The 26,729-nt window shown below is 37.0% G+C and overlaps 1 protein-coding gene and 1 pseudogene across 1 annotated transcript in view; both read left to right on the top strand.

The window, feature by feature from the left end:
- Window positions 1–26,729, top strand: part of LOC137265618 (prominin-1-like) — a 298,050-nt gene that overhangs the window by 198,487 nt on the left and 72,834 nt on the right. Inside the window, exon 21 of the mRNA XM_067801049.1 lies at window positions 21,379–21,459. Coding sequence (XP_067657150.1) covers window positions 21,379–21,459 — 81 coding nt within the window. The remainder of the gene's footprint in view (window positions 1–21,378; window positions 21,460–26,729) is intronic.
- LOC137266131 (uncharacterized) lies at window positions 22,551–25,377 on the top strand (annotated as a pseudogene).

Genomic DNA, 26,729 nt, shown 5'->3' on the forward strand with positions numbered 1-26,729 from the left:
AGTTTATAAATGTCAGTTTCATTTGCTAGCATACAGAAGTTTTAGTTTGAAATCTATGACATTTTACAAATGTATTGTAACAAGTATTTATTACAATTTTCAAAATGAAATTTAGAAGTTAAGCCAGAATCACTTCATACAATATTTAAATTATGATCGGTATAATATAGGCCCATTGAATTGAAGCAGCAATCAGTAACAGTCCCAATAATTATAGTAAGTTCAGTCACAAACGGCCAGTCTTGAGTTTTATTTCTAGAATAGTGTTGCAGGCATGCATGTAATCACTGTTGACAGATATCTCATCCAAACTTTACTAATATGAAAACTGCAAGTCAGATAAAATATGTCCTCAACTAGAAAGAGCTTTTGTGTGTCCAACAAGCCTTTTAAAAACAGTGATAAGAGGCAACTTCCCATGTTTGGTAAAGAGAAATCAGCATTACAATGTAGACACACCAACTGTTGTGTAGTGGAAATGTAGTGCAGAGCTTTCTAACAAATGTAAATAAAAACCTAATCAACTAAGATTTGAAACTTACCTTGGCCTGAACAAGGAACTAAACATGACAACTATTACAAGTGAGAAAGCTGGATGATTTCTTTAGAATTAAACAAGATTCTCTTACAGGTCACATGCAACCAAAAAGTCAAACATAATTAAGCCTGAGAGCCACTTCACTGCTCAACCCCTGGAGCCCCGTGCTGATTGCCTGGCTGGCTGTGGCGAGGCTAATTAGGGCTATTCACGCCTGTATCCCTGACAGGTTTTGGAGATTACAGGAAACTGTCTCGTCATACGAGCAAGTCCTGACTGTTTAATTGTGTTGTAAAGGTATATGTTGAAAGAAAGCAGGAGTGAATACATGTCACATATGTAACGTTTTACGTAAATTTATTGCACTTTCTCTTGTAGACTTTTGGTGGCGTGTGCATGTGTATTTTCTTAACACATTTGTATTCTTTGTATGTAAGACATACTTAAACAAATTTTCCCTGTCATATCATTGCGTGAGGTTAAATTGTTCAAAACATCTATGTCAATGGCAGTAAAGAATTTACACACATGCCTAATTATCTTCTACGAAGGAAACGTTTTCGCTGATACGTTGCTAGTGTATACTGAATATTTTAAGGTAAGTACTAAAAAGCTAGTGTGTGACGTACGTGGAACAGATTCACAGTTTGTCACTTTGGTTCATATAGATTTAACGCAGAAAATATACGTTATCGCACAAACATACATGCATACATATTGTATAGTGCTGTTCCTTGCACATACAGAAGACAAAGTCATGGGATGGACATCATCAAATTTCCCGAAAAGGGCGTTTTGTACCTCATCTGTTCAATATAGTCCCTGATTTGTTATCTATGACCAATCGTATCATGAGATACCTGTCACATAGGAAATGACAGGTGATGGGGCGTGGGCTAAATTTCTGAAGAGCATGTTCGGTAACTAGACAGCTTGGATACAGATTGACTATTGGTTAGATCGTTGACCAATCGATATGCTAGATTTCGGCTTTATCAACTCTAGCTATCATGAAAAAGTTTGTGTATCGTGAACATACATAATCGTAAGGATGCCTGAAATGTACACATAGGACTAACAAACACTTTGATGAGTTCATTTTTCTTTGAAGCGCTCGAAGTGCTACAATCCGATTATTGTTACCCCGGATATCCCAATCCAACCATTGAGTAGAGATTTATTTATTTGCTTATACATTTTGCACACACTACTTGTACATCAAACCTAATGGACATGCTGAACATTTCAATATAATCTGCACCTTGTTACGAATAAATATCATAATTCAAGTACATGTATTATAGAATTCAAAAAAGTTACACGATACTGATTTATTGTGATGTATACACTTGTAGTTGAATCTCCCCAAATATTTATGAAGATGGGCATACTTATATTTGTTTTGAAAGCAAACGAGGTTCATAAGATTAACAATGGGCATGACTCCACAAAGCAGGTTGTCCAATGATGTAACAGCCCATTAGTTTGTTTTACACTTGTCAGGGGACAAAACCTTACCCGGACATGCATTGGGACTCGAGGCTGTTATTTTGAGGTTGAAAGAGGTGTTCATACATCTCATTTAGTGTTGTCTGATTGAATGATTATATGCATTAATTCCATAACTGATATATTATCCTCCTTTTATTGACGATGGATCTGATACACGTGATCATTACACTGGATAATTACAGGGATCAAATACAAAGGTTTCTTACACAATGCTTATGTAAATTGCATTGAAAAATCACATTTCAAATCAGCATGAAACAGCTTGAACAAAATACCCCAGTTACCTTTGTATGGTTTATGTGTACTATATATGTATATTATGAGTAGATGCAAGAGTTATCACTTCATATTCGATTATATATTTTTGTCAACTTTAAAAATCAATAGTGGCAAATGAATTAGGTATAAATTAGTAATTTGGTTTATTTCAAATCTATGTGCTATTTATGTCTACGATTCATTACATGAACTATTACAACAAACGAATGAATGAATGATTTAATTTAGAAGAAGGTTTTGTAACCTTGTCACCGTTAATTCCATCAATGTGAAAACATAGTATCTTAATATTCACTCCCAGTGACGAGTAACAAACACTTACCTCCTGTAACAACATCTCATAATCCCCTTTCAGGCATGTGTTCATTTGCCTGTATAAGCCCCCGACATTGCAAGCAATTGTTATCAAAACACATTAGTAGTTCTTCTGATTAACACAGAAAGTAACCTCTCTCGTAAGAAAAGCTGATCTTTGATCATTACTGCTAAATTGATTGAAATAATAGGTACAGTACGAATTTACGATGCGAGTCTCTCGCTGAATGAGAGGTGCTTTTTATTACCCCCAATACGCAGTTCTTGCTGTGAGAAGCTAACCAATTTGCCACATATACGTGGCTCTCGGCCTTAATGAGTTAAATCACAGTTATCCCTCAAAACCATGTAGCCGCAATACTGAGCCCAGTCAGGGCTGGTGCGTGTGCACTCATGTGTAACCAGTGTCATTGGTCACTGGTTCATTTGCTGATATGCTAAGGAGACTCTTTGTTTATGGCTTATAAGCCCAATAGGTGTTAAATTGCAGATGGTTAGTAACTTAAGTTGTGCATTGCACATTGTCTTTAGCAGACAGGCAGGGAGACATATGGGTGTCAATAAACCAGACATTGAGTTTTCTCTGTCACAGAGTCTGCTCACAATCAAGAAGTTTTGGTTTTTTTTGTAACAAGTAGATTATTTACCTGTTTATGTTCACAATCAAGATTAGACTACTGCCTAAGACCTCATACTCCAGGCAGACATACTGTTTGAAGCTCCGCGAACCTTCTCACTGCACATGCGTTATGAGTGCAGCGCAGCATAGCTGCTGAAACCACTTTTTCCACCAGCACTGAGGGAAATTTATTGAATCATTTGAACTCCGATTTCATTGGCTTTTTTTCAACGTGGTTTTTTTTCAACGTGGTTTTTTTTTCAACTTTATAGGTTGAATTGAATTTTTGTAGATTAGTTTCAGTAAGTTCATACTGAAAGGTACAAGAATCTGCAAAGTTGTGTTTTACATTGCATGTGGCTTTAAAAGTGATGAAAATAAACTTTCAAATGAAACCTGCTAAATCCTACAAATTGTCTAACGTCAAAACAGCATTCAAATACAAGTACAACAATCTAACGTCACATTAGCCAAATGAACTTAAAAATCAAACAAAAATTTCATTCTTAATCTAAAATGTCTAAACTCAAATGTGAACATGAACGAATTGGTATACCTCTAAACTGCTTTGCATTTCATGTGCACTCATATCCATCCTCGTGTGTGTTCATGCGATACAACCAGTTTGCACCAAGTGTGTTTGAGTGAGCAGTTTTAAATGAAAACTCAAAATGTCTTCAGAACACCAAAAGTTAAGTTACTTGTTCTTCATATATTTACTGCCACTGATAATTACTCGCAACTCTATTTACAATTCCACTTTACAAAATGAGGATGGAACAGTTTCTGAAAATAGACCTTGCAATAAAAATTTTAGGTAAACTCAAACTTTCAACCTTTTGGTCTTTTTGGTACAGTCTTGAAAAATATTTATCACAAGGAACATTCAGTCCAAATTTCTTACACTGGGTTAGAAACTTGTTCTAAGACATTAACTTATTGTCTTGAAAGCAAGTTGCTTCATGAAACAAGTGATTGTTATATATATAGGACATGAAAATACAGGCCAATAATGACCTCACAGGATTAGAGAGAGGGGTCTATTTAACTGCTTGTTGCAACAGGACGTATTCAGCTGCCTATTTCAAAGGTAACCTATGATTAACTGATGGTCTTGAGCATCTATTGATGTGTAGTATGTGTAAGTAAAATCCATTATGAGACACCTTGGATTGTTAGAAAAAAACACCTTTTTTTTGTTACCGACACTGTACAAGTATTTATATGTTTAATTGACAGCTTCTTTCTAAAACTCTGGCCTGGCCAAAATTTCCATACAACGTATGTTATATACTAATTCTAGTACTTTTGTTGGGTTGAGCTCCATCCAGGATTTGATCCTGACTCACAGTCAGCCACCTAACTATCTCATTCACTACACCTTCCTGTCTGACAACATGATGCATTGTACTGTGAAGCACTTTGAGTCAGAGTCATTTAAAAACAAAAATTAAGCAAGTTGATCAGACAGTAGATGTCTCTGTTATGGAGGTGCACCTACCTCTAAGATTTGATTTATCAAGGCGGTTAAGACTGCAGTTAGACTCTCCCTGTAAGAGAGAATAAGCTCATCACACAATTGATCTTTGCCCACAGTTCTGAATACCAGTAATTGGTTACGGCAATATCCTACATGGTTGAATCATGATGAAAACCCTACATCACCATGCCAGGGAATGATATGAAAGAACATGTGAGGAATCATCAGATCCAGGGATGATGAAAGAGAAAAAGACACATATAAATTGGGGAGAAATTAAGGAGTTTTTGTACTCACCTGAAAAGGAAGAATCCTTTTGGATCATAAAATTGTGAAACTGAAGTTTGATGAGGCAAGAGTATGGGAGATGAAATTTAAAGTGGCACACCTTCTACCAGTTTCTGATGCACCAACGTAAACATCATCCTGAAGCTCAAAAGAGCATTATCACAACATTCCTATATATGCCAGAGAGAGATGTCTTCAATGCATGTGGGTTACTGCATGGATCAGGGTACAGCATGCAAACAAACTTGCCTACAACATTGCAAAAATGTAGGGCTATTCTCAGCCGTCAAGGAGTACAAAACTGAACTAGTGATGAAAACGAGGGATCTAAAATCTCCATCCTGGGTATGGAGTAAATAGACTTTAAGAATGAATAAACTCAATTTTTTTGTACTCTTTTTACCACTGCATATAAAAGACTTCTGGTTAGTCATAAATGGAACACCAATTTTTTTTTAAAAAAACCCCTGTGATTAATTAATACCAAGCGCTTAAAAGTTGCTAATAAGCTGTCTGCTTCTCTCTCGCCCGCAAACGAAACCACAGACAGGTTACGTAACTCTGTCGTCAGAGCCCTGCAGAAACGTCATAGAAGGTTAGTTAGTTGAAGGTTAGTTAGTTAGTTTTCAGTTAGTTGTATAGAAAATGCGTAGGAAGCTGGTCATTTTGTTGATTTCTTGACGTCACCAAAGACATGCTGAATTGTTGTGTTGTTGTCAATAGATTTCCACCGCACCCCGTAGTTTGTGTCTAAATTGGTTGGTTGTGTGTGCGAAGCGAGCATTGTGGAAGCCTGTGGTATATACTAAATTGAATGGTTCGCCCCCTACCACACTTCCAGGATAGAAAGTGGAGATCAAGTTTCATCGAGTTTATAAAATCAAGACTGTTTACTACACATTGCTGACCAAAAGGATTTTACATGAATAGAACGCTTTCTTCCTCGGAAGCGAGGTTGTGGTCGAAGTGACAATATTATCGTAAGTAATATTATATCAACCCCTGCCTCGATTCCCAGAGTGAAATTGTTATGTTATGAGCAATGTCATGTAAAATCCTAATGTCCTTCAACAAAGTACATATTATACTACCAGTGAAAAGTAATTTTGATCTTGTAAGTTGGTGAAAAGAAACTTAAATAGCATTTATCCTCAGACAGACAGGACGCCGCCATTTTAGAAAATCGTGAAGTCACAGGCTTAAGTCCGTTAGAATTATTGAGATTATGGTTTGTTTTCATCAAGTTAGAAAATCAAAACTACTTTTTACTAGTAGTTAGATATGTATTTGAATCGTGTCCCAAATGATTTTGCATGACTCAATTTGTAACTTAACTTCTTCCACGGAAGCAAGGTGGGGGTCGAAGTGACATTAATATTGCAAGCAATATTATATTGACCTCCACCTCACTTCCAAGAGTGAAATTGTTATGTTATAAGCAGTGTCATGCAAAATCCTATTGTCACTCAATAAAATACATATTTTACTACCAGTAGAAAGTAATTTTGATTTTGTAAGTCGGTGAAAACAAACTTAAATGGCATTCATCCCAAGACAGGGCGCCGCCATTTTTTAAAATCGTGAAATCACGGACTAAAGTCCATTTGAATTAATGAGATTATGGTTTGTTTTCATCAAGTTAAAAAATCAAAACTACTTTTTACTAGTAGTTAGATATGTATTTGAATCGTGTCCCAAATGATTTTGCATGACTCAATTTGTAACTTAACTTCTTCCACGGAAGCAAGGTGGGGGTCGAAGTGACATTAATATTGCAAGCAATATTATATTGACCTCCACCTCACTTCCAAGAGTGAAATTGTTATGTTATAAGCAGTGTCATGCAAAATCCTATTGTCACTCAATAAAATACATATTTTACTACCAGTAGAAAGTAATTTTGATTTTGTAAGTCGGTGAAAACAAACTTAAATGGCATTCATCCCAAGACAGGGCGCCGCCATTTTTTAAAATCGTGAAATCACGGACTAAAGTCCATTTGAATTAATGAGATTATGGTTTGTTTTCATCAAGTTAAAAAATCAAAACTACTTTCTACTGGTAGTTAAATATGTATTTGAATCATGACCAAAAGGATTTTGCATGACACAACCTGTAACATAACATAAGCAAGGTTGGGGAGGAAGTGAAAATACTGCGCGATAAATTTCTTTACTTGCTAAATTTACTTGTTTTTTAACGTTCATTCACCAGTATGTAGACACTTGTCAATATACGTCATTATATTTTTTGTCTCATAATCCTAATTACTTTATAATCATACTTGTATGCGTTTTGAAACTCAGTAGAAAAAAGCGATCTGCAAATGTATAACAGGAATGTAATATCTAGACATATATAGTTTGCCTACATGAATCATAATTTGCAAGCACGCTCTAGTGTATGTCACCTGCATCATTACACTTCACGACAAAAACAATGATTCTGTTGAAATGCAAATATTAAAATTAAAACAAATTAAAGTTATAGGAGAAATGTCAGGCTATTACCTTGTTCATGGAATGTATCCATCAATAGCCACAAAAACTAGTGATACATAATTCATCTGCAGATTTCCCAAGTGATGTGTCTTTTAACAGTCTAATGTACGAAAACGTGATGTATCGTTTCAGGTTTTCCACATTGCTGTATAGTCTCATTGGTCACCCAAGGTAGCACACCTGGCAACTAATTGCATAATGTGCGTCATTCTTTTAGAAAAGTAATTTATTAGCCAATAATCCATCAATGTATTGGCAGTTAATCCTTTGAAAGAAGGGTGTTGTTTTTACACAGACACAGACACGACAGAGTGTATTCACTCTATATGTAAATGTACATACATAAACACTATCTTTTGACAAATCCCCATTTAAATCCGCATAAAAGTAATTAATCAATCAGCATGTTATCGGTTAATCCTTTGATCGATCCAGACACAAGAAATGCCAAATGTGGACCTTTGTTGGTAATCTAAGTTGCATTACCACTGATTATACCTGTTATAAATTCATTAACTGAGCATCAAGTGAATGATGACAAATAATGTGTGGGTTTATACCACCTAACGCGGATTACAACCTAGTGACATTAAGTGATTTTGACAGAATCGTCTATGAAAACAAGGTTTGTAACTCGGAAACTAGGCAGACTAGGAGATAAAACTAAATGATAGTAGATTGTGAGAACATATAGCTTTCATCTTTCACAACAGCTGATGCGACTTCAGGTTGTACGAAGCTGTAAATGAAATAGTTTACTCCCTGAATTGTAGATGAATTCTGCATAGACCCTCATTTCTATACCTACTATTATGTCACAGAGACGCGCTGCTCTGATTGGTTGAAATTTCGTTTGCAGCCGAGAATTGTGCACTGTTGTCAAAAAGGTCGACTTAAGGTAACTGAAGATCGTATTGAGCAGTTTTGCTGACGGTGTTTCATTTATAACAATGTCAATGAGTGATTTATGCATTTGCAACCCTTAGAGTATATGTGATCTTTAATAAACAATTTTCAACAATCTTCAGAGCAAGTCATGATTATGGTGTGAACAGAAGAGAAAAACATCAAACATCTGGCAAGGAAATTTATTTGCTGATCAACAAAACCTGATCTGTAATTCTTATCCCTAAGTTGAACATAAATTATGTTGTTACACACAATGCTTCCCAAGAAATAACTTAAAATTTCCAACAAGATTGGTTACCAAATGACTGGAAAATTTATTACTTAATAATGTTATAATTAGAATGTATAACTGGTTGTCACCCGTGTATTATGATCTTTTCAATGTTTGCACATGCAGATTATGCACGGTAAGTTTTCTGCTTCCGCACACATGGTTCTGAAGCTTGTGTGTTGTGAACTCATTAAATAATACAGACATATAGTGATGTGCCATGATTATGTCATAAAATGGCCAGTAGGCAGCGGTAGTAACAGGTGTGGGTCAAGTTAAAATGCCTTGTGTGCCCAATCTACAAAATGATGGGGGATTAAATTTCACATGGAACATTCTTATGGGTCACAGGTAATGTAGGGAGAGTAATCGTCATGGTCATCGGCTGCTTCATGTAAACAAGTTCAAGGTCAACATAGCAAACGGAAAAGAGAAGGAAAAGCTTGTCAAAGGAGGTCAGAAAAATTCATTCTTCAGATGAATTTAGCTGGATTTATACAGCTAGACATTGCAGATGCCATCCAGAGTGATCAAAGTACCATTTAAATAGAGTTCATTTGGTAATAATGAAGAAAACATGCCCAGACGTGTTAGTTTTGACAGACAGGGAGACAGGACACTTTTGAGAACTGCCAAAAACAACAGAAGAAAATCACTTGGGGATATTACAAGCATTGTAAATGAGGCATTACCAACTAACATAAGTAAGAGGACTGTTGAAAGACACAAGCTGAAATACAGGAAAAGATCAGTGAGGAAGAAATTGACCGTAAGTGCTGTGAACAGATTAAAGAGAATGTCATGGTGTAGGACACATTTTCATTGTAACTAACTGGTCCAAAGTAATATTCAGTGGTCAAAGTCAAATTGTCCTTGGTAGAAATACCAAAGTTTCTGTTTGGAGAACGCCGGGTGAGGAGTACAGACCATATTGTGTTGGCAGCAGGTTCCCTGATTTTAAGCAAAAGGGAGGACTATCTGTGATGATTTGGGAGTGGATTTCCTACCATGGAGCTGGTACAAGTTAATGGAAATATCAGCAGTGAGAAGTACGTATCTATTTTGGACGAAAATCTGTTACCTGTCATTGCTAAACACTTCACAAAAGGTGATTATCGTTTCTAAGATGACAATGCCCCATGTCATGAGTTTCATTTTACAAAAGATTGGAAAACTAATGAAATCAAATGTTTATCGTGGCCATCACAATCACCAGACTTGAACATCATAGATAATATTTGGTTGCTGATCAAAATCAGGCAACAGAGAGTTTCTCACACCATCAGATCACAGGAGGAACGTTTTCAGCAGATTCTTAGGATTTGGCAGTCAATACATTTGCAACATGTTCATGTTGCACAAAGTATTAGGCATATCAAATTTATTTTAGGGGTAAGTAAATTTTAATTTTTACTCTTCCATTACCCTCGATAAATATTGCCCCTAATCATGGCACACATTTGGTGTCTTCAAAAGCAAAATGGACAGAATTTGGAGAAAAACCAACAATACATTTTTCTTGGACTGGAGACAAGAAGTTTTTCAAATAAATCAATAACTAGAATTGAAGATAATAATGGACAGATAATACGAGAACATGACCTTATACTAAATGAAGTAAAATCATACTACAAAAAGTTGTATTCTAAACAAGAAATTAGTCATATTGACCTAGTAAAAGTTTTGGAACAAGATGTGCCAAGATTAACAGAGGATATGTCAATTAAACTAGAAGGCAAGTTATCCTAGGAAGAAGTTTTTGCTGCAGTAAAATAAATAAAAAATGAAAAAAGTCCAGGCTCACATGGATTTACAGCAGAATTTGTTAAAAAAAGTTTAGTCTGATCTAGAAAACATCCTCTTGCGATCTTTTGATACTCTAGATTCCTATCAATTTCACAGCAAAGAGGAATAATATAATAACATGTATGCCAAAAAGTAATAAACCAAAACAATTCCTTAAAAATTGGCACAAGATCTCACTCCAGTCAATCCTCTATAAAATTCCATCTGTGGCAATTGCAAATAGAATTAATGCTGTATTAGATAAAACAATGTATGAAGCTCAAAATGTGTTTATGTCAGGAATATATAATGGTGAAATAACTTCTCAAATTACGATCTTTTGGAATACACAGAAAACTATCAAATACCAGGTTTGTTATTACAAATTGATTTTGAAAAAGCCTTTGATACGTCTATTTGATTTTATGCAGCAAACCTTGAACGTTTTGGTTTTGGAAACTCACTCAAAAACTGGATTAAGACCTTCTGCAATGGAATTCAATCTTGTGTGATAGTAAATGGATTTGGATCATATTTATCTGACATAGCCATAGGGTGTCGACAAGGAAACCCCCTTGTCATCTTATATATTCCCCTTATGTCCTGAAATACTTGCTACACTCAGAAATAATAACTTAAAAGGAGTAACAATAGGGAACATAGAGCATTTACTTTCTCAATTTGCAGATGATACTGCATGTGTTCTAGAGGGTTCAGAATGATGTTTATTTGCCACCCAACAGATATGGACATTATTCGCTCTCTTCTATGGGTTAAAAGTTGATATCGAAAAAGCAAGATTAATATGGATTGGCACAAAGAAAAGATCAAGGATGAAACTATGCCCCAAAATAAAATTAATTTGAAGCCTGCAACCTTTTGACCTTCTTGGTGTAACATTTGACACTGACCTAACCATAGTAGTGAAATTGAATTTCAAAGATAAGCTAAGAACATGTGAAGCAACAATGTCTGTGTGGTCAGTTAACAACATGACACATTTCGGAAGAAATACTATCCTTAAAGCTTTCACATTACCAAAGTTAAATCATTACCAGGTCCTCCCAATTCAATGTTAGAACCCTTTCGAAAGGAAATATTTATATCCTTATGCGTCAAGAAGCCTAACAAAATTAAAAGAACACAAATTATTTGCATACAGGCTCAGAAGATTGCCATGTTACCTAGATATTACTTAAAGGTCACATGCAACCAAAAACTGAAACATTAAAACACAATTATCACTTATTCATGATGTAATAAAGTGCATTGACCAAGTAACTGAATTTTTATGGACTCACTTTTCTTGGGGGAATAGCAATTCCTCTGAAGTGACATAAATTAGGACTTTGTAATTCTACATGATTAGGCGGATGGACATTCGGATACAAATGATCAGTTTGTCAATAAAAGGGACACAGAGGTTCCGAAATAATTTGCTTTAGTATCTTCTGGCGCCTACCAGTCGGAAATATTATTTGATATTTTTGACAGATATGTCAGTGTTTGGTTGATGGATGACTTAAAGTTGATTAGCGAAGATATTTTATACTGGAAGAATTTGGTGGTACCAATAAAGTCTCGGAAAGGGACTAATGAAGGTAACTAATTATTAAGATTGGGTATGAGTCATTTTTGTATGAAGTAGGATATTATTTCGGGGGGAGGAGCCTAAATTGTCATGACTTCAATTTTGTTAATTGTCCGGTGTGCGATTCTGGGCCCCACCGTTGACTTGACAGGTTCTCTCTGTATATTGAGAGAATGGCTCAGATGAACTTATAGTATCAGAAGTTGTGCAAGAAACCAACAAGTTCTTCCAGGACGTTGTAAACTAATGTTGTGCTTAGACCATATACCTTCTGACTACATCATCCCCAGACAAAGAGCGGAGGAAATACAGATTGCCTAGGGAGAAGGGTATAACCCCCTGATGCCCTCAGGTAACATTGGGCTTACTTCCCTCAAAACAAAGCCCTCGGGAGACCGAACCAGTAATAGGGGCGGATGTGCACTCAAGCGTAACGACTTCCGATTGGCTGGTTCATTTGCTGATATGCTCTGATCCAGTCATCCGAGGAAAATGGATGTAGTTTGTTTGCAACCCACAGACGTGAAAAGTGGCATGTGTACAAGTGTCACACCTGCCTAATTACACTAACTGGCAGAGACAGGACTTTGGTGCACGAGTCATAAATCAATTTATTTTGTTCATAGCCTGATAGGTGTTAAAGAAGCACTGATGCGGAGCGAATAATGCTTCTCGACAACGGTCTAATTATGAAACCAAGCTGCAAATTGGGCAGCACCCACTCCCTTGACCGTGACGGACAAAGGAACTGGGCTGCTGTCCATATTAGCAGAATTTCTTCACCCTAAACAGTCAGGAGGCCGGGTGCCCATCATATGCCATTATTTAAAAATATTCACAGTATTCCTTGTCTGATTGTAACAAAACATCCCAGCAGTGTAGTTTTTTTCTGATGCCTGGATGGTATAGTGACTGATCCAGTTTGGTCCTAGCTCTGTGGTTTTTTTTGGCCTCGATATTTTATCATGTGAAAATATGATGTTTACAGGTACATAGCAAGCCATATGTTTCATTGAAGTCTGAAAGAGTGCAAAGCTTTGTATTTCGATAGTTTTGAGGGTTGGCCCAGCTGTCATAGCAGAAATCATACACAAGTTTTGGTAGCTATGGTAGCTAGCCTGATTTATTATCTATGATAATAAAAACACACAGTTGATTTATTTGAATTTGTAAACTAAAAACAACAACTTTGCCATTGGTAGAGAAATCTTAGAATTTTCTTACGTAAAAAAACTGATTACACCTATTTACCCAAGTACATAGCACATGCCTGTATGTATTTCTTATGTTACAACAAAGTTCCGTTGGTATCCTCAAAACAGTTTCGGCCCATAAGTGTTTTCAGGATGCATGCGACACAGAAATTACATCTTCCTTCCTGTAACTCGCATTTGATGGTATTAAGCTACACGTGTTATTTGTCATCATTTACTTGATGGTCAGTTAATGAATTTATAACAGATTTAATTAGTGGACACCACTCAGATTACTCGACAAAGGTTCCCATTTGCCATTTCTCCTGTATAGAGTAAATACTCAACATTAGTAATTAAGGTCTGATGTGGCAAATGTAGTACATGTTATGTAATATGTGCACGGAAGGGTTTATCAGCTGAGTTACAAAAACAAACATTGATCAAAGGATTAACCAATAACACACTGATTGATTAATTACTTATATCTTCTACAGCAGATTTGTCAAAAGGCAATGTGCATAGATGTACTAGTCTATACTGACTACACCCTGTTATATAGTGCGAGCGTAAAAACCACTTCAAAGAGTTAACCACCATTGCGTTGATCGATTAATTGCTGATTATTGGTTAACTAAATTACTTAGATAGCAGACGTCATACAATTGGTTGCCAGGTGTGCAATTTCTACTCAATGTGTAAAAGATCTCGGCTTCTGTGTCAGAATTCAACACTTTTGAGCCAAAATATAAAATGAATGGTTTTACCACTGAAACAGTGTCCTGAATATATCAACAAATACACGGTTTTACTAAATATCTTGTTGTGTCTAGCTCAATTTAGCGTAAATGGAAATTTCACAACACCTGAATATTTATTGAATATTCATTTAGGAAATAGACTTTTCTTCTTATGATTATGAAATTATTTCACGTCATAAGTATGCAATGAAAGGTACAAAGAGATCGCTTTTTCAGTACAGAAGTATTAGAATATGGACGTAAGGCTTGTCCAAATTAAGACATGACCTGGTTTATATATTTTTAACATTTTTCGTATAAATATTGTTTGAGTTATATATTCTGCCATTAGATATATTTTAATCAAATTTGAATTGACTTTATTATCGAAAAAATGATAATGAATCATTCTTGACAAACTCGCACCTGGTCAATCAATATTCATAATTGTTGTTTTTTTCTATAAAAACGACACAAACCAATACAATGAACAAGAGAATTCCTTTAAATATGTGTGCCCCCAACATTTCATAAAATGTACAAATCATTTTCATTAATATTATCAGTTTTACTTATAAGCTGGAATTAAGTCACTATTTATTAACCTGTACATATGAAACTGCAATATTTGTCTCAACGTACTGAACATTGTACATCACGGGAACTAAAGCACATGTTGCAGTAATGGCTACGTGTGATCTTCCAACACTTGTGTAGAGGCTTAAAATGTGGTATAGTACACTTACTGAGTCAATTTCCCATGTAAATATTATTCAAACTATCAGAAGCTTTCAAAGAATAAAAACGCATACCTTATATCCACATATGATATGATGTTGAACATGGATATATGTAGATACTGAAATCAGTTTCATGAAAAAATATCTGAACGATACACAAAATATACATGACAATACTAAAAGTGCAATTGGAATGGTATGGGCATTGTGTTTACTCTTGTTCAACCGACCTTCACCTCAAAGAAATTGCCTAATATGTGCAACAATGTTGACGTGTGACATCACTACCGATGACCGATTTCTTTCAAAATGGCGGCTTCGCTGACAAGGGTGCACAGGATTTAGCGAGGACTTTTTCCTTCATTCAGGGATGTTTTGTACATAAATGTGAGAAGTAAGTAATCAGAATTATTCTGACTATCTGTGTATTGTTATATGTTTTTATCGTTTACATTGTAAATGAAGGAAGAAGCCAGAAATGCCGATACGTACCGTTGTCGTTCTGCGTGATTTTGCGTCAGTCATGGCGTCACGCTGCACTAAAAGTTTGACAGTTTCTTATGAATTACCAAATTATTTCATTGTATCTATTTTTAATTATCTATTTCTTGCTACGATACTCTTCCCCTGAATATAATAAGCGTATTGGGCCATTGTAAGCAGTGATTAGACGTATGGATGTTGGAAAATTTCCGAAAATGCTACGCAGTGTAAAATTGGAATTTTTTGGAATTGGATTTTCACATTTCAAAACATACATCAAATAACGCTCTGAATCGCGATTTCGGATAAGGTGAAAAATGGCGACATTTACGATGAAGCCTATTTTGAAAAGCAATCTTAAGCACTTTAGCTTGGTCTGTGATAACAGTGGATGGTATCACGAAAAAGGGAATTTTCCGCAGAATTCAAAACTGTGAAGTATATATATGTGCGTGGTATATGTAGAATTTTATTGGACTTGAAAGTGAGGTATGTAGAAGAGGGACATATATGTCCCTGTGGAATCCAGGGGGTTAACTGTTAACTCTGCCTATGACCTCACAATGCTTATGACATCACAATGCTATGACAACATCATAAACATCATACCAGTAGCTACTATGACAACATAATAGAAGTAGAAGTGAATGATTACAACTAACATGACTCACAGAATAAATACATGTTATTTAGAATATATGGTAGTGTTGTTGAATTAAATTAGAAATGACAGGTCCTTATTATACCAAGTTGTAAGGTTAGACATGTACACAGATTTTTTTATAAATATAGTGCATGTATAGCATGTAAAGTAATACTATTAACAGTACATAGAAATTATTGTTCATCCATGGGTGTCTTTTTACTACAATTTTTTTCTGATGCACCAGGCACTAGGGAGGTAAACCCCTAGATCTCTGTTGATCTCCGGTACTGATCTTCTAATGAAGATTGACTCAAGAAGTTTTCTTTTCTGCCAATTATTGACGTTGGACGCCAAGATTTGAGAGTGTTGCCAGTTGATAGAGTGATTTTGATTGTTAACAATGTGTTCTGAGAGTGCAGATTTAACTTCAGATTTTTCAACTGAAGTTTTGTGTTCTTTTAGTCTAATGTTGAAAGGCCGGCAAGTTTCTCCAATGTAGCTGCTTCCACAATCACAAGAAATTTTGTATATACATCCTCTGGAATTGGACTCATTCTGGTTGCTACCACCTCTCCCATTTGCTCTCAGGATGGTTTTTAAAGTTTTATCAGAATAAAATGTCACATCCAAACTCGTAATTCTTTTAATGAGTCGGCTGATGTGATGGTTAACCTGGCCTTGGTATGGAATGTTAATCCTGTTGGGAGCTGGTTCAGTTTTCCATGAACGATTATTTCGTTGATGGAGGGTGGTGGCAACGGTCTGCTCTATTAGTTGTTTAGGATATCCGTTGAGTGTGATGAAAGTTGTTTTGAAGTGGTCGATTTCATCTTGGAAGTGTGCTGGGTCACAGATAGCCTCATCAACCTGATGAGGCTAGGATAAGCCCCGAAACGTCGTAAAAATAAACTCAAGAAGTTGCTATCCATAACATTTGTCCTGTATTACTACGCCAACTTGTAAATGCCTTTGAAGAATCACATCATGAAAATATTTCTGTGCTTGAACAACTACAGGGCAAGATATTAAGAGACGTTTACTAGTCATGTTTTTGTTGACATTCAACTTCATATTAAACTACGCACATCACTTTTATTACTTTTTGCGATTGATTTGATAATTTGTGGAGGGGATTATGTCACCTCATTGACAATGCATGTGTGCCATTATAACTATATTGTGATGCCAAATAGTTACCCATGAACAACTGTTTTGTGATTGTAATAATAATAACAGAGCAGCAAACATTGTGAATAATTCTGAGTATTCCTCCTGTTATTCATCAGGGGAATGCCTCCGATCTCTCCAGTATCTGCCTCTTGTTAGTTTATACTGGAAAGAAGAGAAGTTTCCCCAGGTTGCTCATGCAGAAAAGTTCCAATCCACAGCATGACAGTGAAGAGGAATTCTGTTGAAAATATTCTTAGACATGGTTACTACCAGAAGTTTGATTGCAGAGAAAATACTGGATTATGATAATGATGCAATATAGGTAGTATCCTTACAATCAGAAGCAATGATAAGTGATGATCTATCAGAATGTTACAACAGCAAAGATATATATACCATTTCTATCAATAAGGGGATCTGTCCATAATTTCACTCAGGAGGTCTTTGGTAAATTGGAAGTACTTATGTGTTCATTTTCTCCTGATCTCCCAGACATGTAGAGAGTGGCAGCTTATGAATTCCTTAAATGTGTTGTGATGTTTGGGAAATTAATGTTTGCACACGTTATTATCCCTGTGATAATATAAGTTATCACTTTGTGTCAAGGGAAATACAGGGTTTTATCAGTGCCTCGTAAAGGTTGTAATACAAGTCATCACTTCATGTCAAGGGAAATACAGGGTTTTATCAATGCCTTGTAAGGTTGTATTACAACCTTAACGAGGCACTGATAAAACCCTGTATTTCCCTCAACACGATGTGATAAAGCATTTATCTTGCTGAATGTTTTCACTAATCAAAACAAAACAACAAGCATCAAATTGACTTGCTGCCATGTTGACACCAGCTGATCGTTTGACCTCAGTGCACCACACGTTACTAAAGGCTTGTTGATGCACTCTTTTCTCACTTCGCATCGTCACCGAGGCATAGTGGGGTGATATGACTTTCGCAGTGGGAGTATACGACTTTTATACTCCCGCTGGCGGATCATGATGGATGTACATTTATCAGAGTCACATGGACCTATCAAAACTGGACAGTCTTACATGAGGCTAGATAAGAGACCTTGACAATATTAATGTAAGGCTTATGAAAATTATATCACATTACACTACATTACATTAACTCATTAAGCCCTGGAGCCGCTCCACTGCCCAACACCTGGCACCCGTCGCTGACTGCCTGATTGCTGCGACGAGGCTAATTAGTGCTAATCATGCCTGATTTCCCTGGCAGGTCTCGGATATGACAGGAATCTGTCTAGTCTCACGAACAAGTACTGATTATTTAATTGTGTCGTAAAGATGTAAATGGGAAAGAGGCCGATGTGAATACATATATTACAGCATTTCATGTAATTTATTACCTGTATCTCTCATACCCCTTTGCCAGTGTGTGCTGTATTTTTATCAACACCTACGTGGTCTTTGTACGTACGAGATGAACAAATATACAAATTCCTCCTGTCTCTCTCATCGTATGGACTGAATTATAATATATTATTTATAATAGAGTTTAAAAAGAGGGGGGTCTTGCATTATAATCGTCTATATTTTTTGCCAATACATTGCTCGTGCTCACTGACTATTTCAAGGAAAGTATCAATAGGTGTGTAAGTAACATGGAACATATAGAGATTTATAGTTTGTCATTTTGTTCATCTGAACTTAACACTGCAAACATATATCACCATTCATATACATACATATTGCATGATACATTTATCATCACTCAACGTCAAACAAAGCTTCCCATCATGCAATGGGATAAAGTTTTCCGAATGTAGCGTTATATATCTCACTCATTATATTGGCTGATACTTTGACCAATCGTATCGTGAGAACCTGTCACATAGGAAGGGCAAGGTGATGGGGGGGTGGCCTAAATTTCTGAAGAGCACGTTTGGACACTCAGAGTGATAGGGTAGAGATTGATTATTGGCTTTATCGTTGACCAATGGCTATGTTGTGTTTCGGCTGTATCAACTATCATGCAACAATTTGTGTGTTGTAAACATAACATCAGTTACTGTAATGATGTATGAAAGAAACACACAAAACATATGGGAGTAGACTGACACTATGATGAGTGTATTCGTTCTCAGATGGTGAACACACATGTCTTAGTATTTTGGAAATGTAAAAGAATAACGACTGAAATGCAAGAATTGAAGAGAATGAGTGAATTTAGTTTACGGCGAGTTTAGCTATATTCCAGCAGCATCGCGTGGGCTTCACACATTGTGCCCAACGACTGACAAGAATGGTATTCGGTACCATTTGTACAACACAACTAGTGCATAAAGCGTTATCGTCCTTGGAACAAGTCTTTATGGTAGGCCTCAAAACAGTCAACGCACAAAAACACATCACAGTTTGAACATCTGCATTTGATGTCTCGACGTTTGCCAGTCCGTTTCATTGTATGAAAATATACGAACATATATGCATACATATTGTATAATGCTATTCCTTGCACATACATAAGACAAAGGGTCATGGGATGGGCGTCATCAAAGTTCCCGAAGAGGACGTTTTGTATCTTAACTGTTCAATATAGTGCCTGACTTGTTATCTATGACCAATCGTATCATGAGATACCTGTCACATTGGAAATGACAGGTGATGGGGCGTGGGCTAAATTTCTGAAGAGTACGTTTGGTCACTAGACAGCTTGGACACAGATTGACTATTGGTTACATCGTTGACCAATCAATATGCTAGATTTCGGTTTTATCAACTCTAGCTATCATGAAAAACTTTGTGTATCATGAACATACATAATCGTAAGGATGCCTGAAATGTACACGTAGCACTAATAAGCACTTTGACGAGTTTTTTTTTTTTTGAAGCGCTGAAAGCGCTACAATCCGATTATTTTTACCCCGCATAACCCAATCCAATCATTGAGTAGAGATAGAGGTTCCGAAGATTCGCAATGGGCGTGACTCCACAAAACAGGTTGTCCAATGATGTAACAGCGCATAAGTTTGTTTTACACTTGTCACGGGACAAAAGTTTACCTGGACATGCATTCGACCAGAGTCTGTTATTTTGAGGTTGAAAGAGGTGTTCATATATTTAGTGTTGTCTGATTGAATGATTACACGCATCAATTCCATAACTGATATATTATCCTCCTTTTATTGACGATGGATCTGATACACGTGATCATTACACAGGATAAGATAATTACAGAGATCAAATACAAACGTTTCTTACACAATGCTTATGTAAATTGCATTGAAAAATCACATTTCATATCAGCATGAAACAGCTTGAACAAAATACCCCAGTTACCTTTGTATGGTTTATGTGTACTATATATGTATATTATGAGTAGATGCAAGAGTTATCACTTCATATTCGATTATGTATTATTGTCAACTTTAAAAATCAATAGTCGCAAATGAATTAGGTCTAAATTAGTAACTTGGTTTATTTCAAATCTACACGAGTGTAATACAGTATTGCTATTTATGTCTACGAGTCATTATATGAACTATTACAACGAATGAATGAGTGATTTAATTTAGAAGAAGGTTTTGTAACCTTGTCACCGTTAATTCAATCAATGTGCAAACATAGTATCTTAGTATTCACTCCCAATAACAAACACGTACCTCCTGTAACAACATCTCATAATCCCCATTCTCGCAGACATGTGTTCATTTGCCTGTATAAGCCCCCGACATTGCAAGCAATTGTTATCAAAACACACTAATAGTTCTTCTGATTAATACAGAAAGTAACCTCTCTGGTAAGAAATGCTAATCTTTGATCATTACTGCTAAATTGATTGAAATTATAGGTACAGTACGAATTTAAAATGTAAAACCCCCAATACGTGGCTCTCGCTGAATCAGAGGTGCTTTTCATAACCCCCAATACGCGGCTCTCGCTGTGAGAAGCTAAGTAATTTGCCGCATATACGCAGCTCTCGGCCTTAATGAGTTAAAGAGTTCTCAGCTATGATAAGGTATAAATTACTAGTATATTATTTCCATTAATGAAAATATTGTTTTTGCTTTCCTTAGCTGAGGAACTGAAAGTGTTTTCAGCATGTCTTGATATCACTACTTCCACTGTGATTTAGTAAACAAACTAATCCTTGTCCTTTCTCTCAGTTGCTGTGTACAGTTATACTGTTGATTCCTCTTCAACTTGCAGTAGTATATTTCTATAAATTCCAATATGTTATTAAGTATGTATCCCACATGACATTATTTTCATATTTTACATGAAGTTGAATTAAATCCTAATGTCCAAGGATTGTGCACAGTTGATAATGTGTTAAACATGTTTCTGTGATGCAGGCAAACATCAGTGCGGTTGTAGACAGCTTGAACAACACCCAGGAGTATCTACGGAACAATGCTTCAGAGGCAGTCAAAACAGTAAGGGAAACACATATATCTTTGATTTTAGTGCACAGTAGAATTTGTAGGATGCATTTTGTTTGGTTTTATTCAGTACCAGCCCTTTTCAGATGAATAATGAAGGAATTGACACAACATTTTGTCTGTATACTTGGACCTCATTGTATCGCGGCATTCATGGTATCGCGGCAAATGGTATTTCCGGTTTTCCGCTCGAGACACACCTCCTAGCGGTCATTTGCATATGTAAATCGGTGGTCAGACGTCAGTCGCTTGTTTACATTTTGGAAAACAAGCACGATGTATCAAATCTTCGTAAGTATTATCCACGAGGAATGTTAGCATTAAAGTCTGGAATCTTTTGGAATCTGTTTCAACCCCATCCATGAAATACTTGCAATAATATTTACGTGTCGTTTATGACCCTTCCCACTTGATCTGAACTAGGTCGCCTGCATCTTATTGATGCCATATAAGGTAACGGAAGTGACGTTAGGAGCTATATTAATCTACCGGTGGATGCCAAAAGTTGTAATACAAATAAAGAAAGAAAATGTAAAATGATCCCTGATCAATGAAAACTCAAACAAAATAAACATTAAGAAAGAATTTTATCGTACTCTTGTACACATAACTATTTATTCATATTCTCTCATTATTTAACATCATATTTTGCATTGAAATATGGTTGAAATCATGCCTAGAGTATAAAATCAAACAATTTATGAAATATAAAAGAACATTACAATGAAAATGAAATAATTTTAAGATATTAAATTTTCTGAAATATTCTTTTGTCTTTTTTATTCAAATATTTTAAAAAAGAAATCATTTTTTATATAATGGTTTCAATTTAAAAATTAGTATTTTTTCACGATTTTCGCAAAGCTAAGAGAAAACTCAATTTTCCTGCTAAGGCAAGACGACAGTATGATCCTGCTAGTTTGCAACAAGCATTTGCTGCCACCCAGACTCGGATGTCAGTTTATCATGCTGCATCAACTCTCCGGAACATGACAAGGGGTAATGTTGCAGTTGGTGCACAGCCGGGTGGAGATACCCTTCTCTCCCATGAAGAGTAGAATCAGTTAGTTGAACATGTTAAATACATGTCTTCTATAGGCTATGGGTACACCGAACTTAATGTACAATATCTTGCTGCAGACTTCACAGTCACTCGAGGTGAAAAAACACCAACTGACAAACCTTTGAGTGGCAGCTGGTTTTATGGATTCCTGAGACTCTGTCCTGACTTGAAATTGGCGAAACGTCAAAAACCCTCAATGTTGCGAGCTCAATATGCATCGAAAGAAATCCTCTCTGCATACTTCAGAGAATTGGCCACCCTCATGACGCTTCATGGTTTACATGACAAGCCTGAAAGTGTCTTTAACTTGGATGAAACGGGTGTGACAACTGAACACACACCACCCAAGATTGTATATGATGCTACATGTCAACCACAGGCTGTAACGTCACCAAGGTCCTCTACAGTAACCATCATTGGAGGAGGTAATGCTGTAGGAAATTACATCCCCCCCTCCCCCCATTATGTATTTCCTGGGAAGAGATGGAATGATGACTTGCTAAAAGGTGCTCCATCAGGATCCTCTGGTTCCATGTCAGTAAGTGGCTGGTCCAACACAAATATACTGAACATCATTGAAAACGCACCACTTGTAAATTTTGAAATAAGGCAATAGAATCTTTTGCAAATGGAAAATTAATGGTGGGAATTTTGATAATAACACACTAGATCGTAAATAACGCTCTACAGTAAAAAACGGATCGTTCGAACACATCATCGAACACATCACATGAAAACAACAAAATTCATGCACATCACACACGAAGGGCACAAATTGCATGCAGAAAGCATGCTGTTCAGGGGTATAAATGACCTTCGGCACAAAACCGTTCTCATTTTCACAGTACTTTCGTAAGTAAAGTTTTTTCGCCATGCCAAGATTGTCACCAGAGGAACGAGAACAGGCCTTGGGTATGTTGCAGGTCGGCGCTTCAAGCAGAAACATTGCACGACGATTTGGGTGTCATCATTCGACCATTCTGAGGCTTGCTAACAGATACCAACAAACAGGAACCAGCAGGGACCGGCAACGCCCAGGTCAGGCACGTGTTACCACCCCTCGTCAAGATCGAGACATTGTACGGCGCCATATTCGGGATCGAACCTTGCCCGCTGCCAGAACCGCCAACGCTGTCCAGGGTCGACGTGGTTTGATCAGCGCTTCCACCGTCCGACGCCGTCTCCGTGCGGCAGGGTTACGTTGGGTTACGCCCTTACGTTGGACCCATCCTGAGTGACAGGCATCACCGTGAACGCCGACAATGGGCTGAACAGCATCGTGTGTGGTTGTTACGACGTTGGCATGGTGTGGTGTTCTCCGACGAGTCGCGTTTTCACTTGCAAAATGCTGACGGGCGTCTACGGGTATGGCGTCGACGGGGTAAACGTTATCATCAGGATTGTGTTGTGCAAACCGATCGGTGGGGTGGAGGCAGCATTATGGTGTGGGGAGGGATAAGTTATCACCACAGAACCGCTCTGATTGTTTGTCGTGGCAGAGTGAATGCCGTTTACTACCGTGACAACATTCTTCAGAACAACGTCGTTCCCTTCTTTCACCAGCATCAAGATCTGCACACGTTTCAACATGACAATGCACGAGCCCACACTGCACGTGTTTCGATACAGTATCTGGCTAGCAACAACATTCCTCTACTTCATTGGCCTGCATTGTCACCAGATTTGTCACCCATCGAACACTTGTGGGATTACATCGGCCAACGCCTCGCACGTCGTCCACAGATCAACAACCTTGGGGAACTCGACAATGCCTTGCAGCAAGAGTGGAATGCAGTGCCTCAGGACTTTATTCAGAGACTTATCCGTTCAATGAGGAGACGTTGCACAGCTTGTGTTGCTGCTAACGGGGGTCATACACGCTACTGACTTTCCATTTTGACCCCATCTTTATTTCATTGTCAGCTGCATTAAATCTTCACTGTTTTGCTTGATTGTTTTTTGCTTCTTTTCTTTATCAAACATTGGTCTACACAAATATGTAAAATTTACATAGATTGCTCACTTCTGCTCTTAGAAATCCACAATTTTAGGGGTGGTGCGTTTTCAATGATGTTCAGTATATATTTCATGATTATCTGACCAAACACTTCATTAAGTATGCTGGTATTTCGGCAGAATCGTCAGGACCCAAGACTCTTCTTCTCGTTGACGGCCATAGATCACATGTTTCTTTGACGCTTGTGGAATGGGCGAAAATGCACAACATAATTTTATTCGTGCTGCCACCTCACACAAGCCACATCACACAACCACTGGATGTTGCTGTATTTTGACCCTTTAAATGTATGTACAACAGAAAATGCCAGCTCTTTCTTAAACAGTATCTAGGAATGAAGATCACAAAGCATGAAGTTGCCAAGCTCACACCTAAACCATACTTGAAAGCCCTCTCTCCAGAAAACCTAACTTCAGCATTCAGAAAATCTGGCATCTTCCCTCTCTGCAATCATGCATATCCTGAGATGTTGGCCTCACCGGCTAATATCTATACTGCTGTACAAGATCAGAATCAGAATCAGAATAAGGAAAATGAGGTGCAGGCATCAGGTAGCATTCCACCATCATCTTCACATGCATCAGCTAGCATTCTACCATCATCTTCACGGCCATCAGCGAGCATTCCACCGTCCTCATCACAGGCATCAACTACTAGTCCATCATCATTTTCACAGGGAGCACACAAGTTCTTTGAGGAGAAGAAAATCACTTCAGTGAGATTTGTACCACCATATCTTGGAGGAAACCTGCTCAAACAGAAAAAAACATCATGAAATCAACAAAAAAACAACACTCAAAAGAATGAATTTGTTCCTCCAGTAAAGAAAAACTAACCTTCAATAACAGTACCAAACACTTCTACTTCCAGTCCACAGCCTGGTCCATCGGCATACCATGTAGATGATTCTGACCCCAGCAATTCTTCCCATGCATCTGATGATGACTATGAAAATTGTTGTGTTTGTGGTAAGAACAGTCCTCCAGCCATGAGGTCCCTCCCCTATCTTGTCAGTGTGACAAGTGTCAGCACTGAACCCATTTGTCATTTTGCACTGACGTCACTTGTGTGAGGCACCACAGTGAATTTCTCTGTCCACATTGTGAATAAATTCTTTAAATGACTGTGAAACTAATTTGATTGAACATTTGTGCATTCTATTTTTGGAAGCCTGGTGATTTCCCGGGATAATGTTTCATTATGGACACAGTTTTGTGCAACTTGGATAGCCAAAAAATATCTCAACCATTTTCACGCTGAGGTGAGTAAAGAAATTTCATTTTCTTTCCCTATATCACTTTGCAATCCGAGTTTTAGTGTTTACCGCGCTACGATGGAGTCATCTCCTTTGGTAAATATTAACCAGCTTCTTTCGTCTAATGGCTCTCGCTGAAACGCTATCAAAGTTAAAATAATATTTTCTTCACAAATGTACTGATTAAATGTCATGTTAATTGGATTTCATGATGAAATAGGCCATATAAGTTCCAAATTCTATTGACGATTACGGATATGCTAAGTACCGCGATACAATGAGGTCGCAGGCTATAATGAATGGGCTTATGACATGGCATATTTGTCTGTCGTGGTGCCAGTGACAAATAATGCTGTCTCTTCCAGTCATTCTGTTGTCATACTTTTCACTACAAAGTTACCTGTAGCCGACTAAGGTGGATCGGTAGATGACACAAGTCCTCTTGGTTTAAGCATATTTATTTTCTGAAGTCTGGGTTGGTAAACAAGCATATTTATGCTTATATAAATACTGCCTCCACAACATAACAGTTCCAAGATCACGATGAAAATAATTGACAGTTCATGTACTCATAGATAAATAAAGCATGTGTTTATAAGTAAATGAGTCAAAGATGCAGTTAGCAGTACAATATGATGATAAGTGCAGCAAAGACAACAGGTAAACATACAGTTCTAGCTTTTTTAGATTTTTGGATTTTTAGATTTTGCAGTCATTATCATACAAGGCTTGTCTAAACATTTATGCATCGATTGCTTTTGGTTATGAAGTGATGAACAGATTAAGAAATATCCATTTCAACATTTTTGCTTAGACCCTTGTTACCATATAACACAATTTCTAAATCATATCCATAGATGTGAAAGAAGGCATTTATTCTGATTTCACAATATTTAGAACAAGAAATAATGATGTGAATTCTTGATTTG

This window comes from Haliotis asinina, chromosome 15 (assembly GCF_037392515.1).
Source record: "Haliotis asinina isolate JCU_RB_2024 chromosome 15, JCU_Hal_asi_v2, whole genome shotgun sequence".
Taxonomy (NCBI): domain Eukaryota; kingdom Metazoa; phylum Mollusca; class Gastropoda; order Lepetellida; family Haliotidae; genus Haliotis; species Haliotis asinina.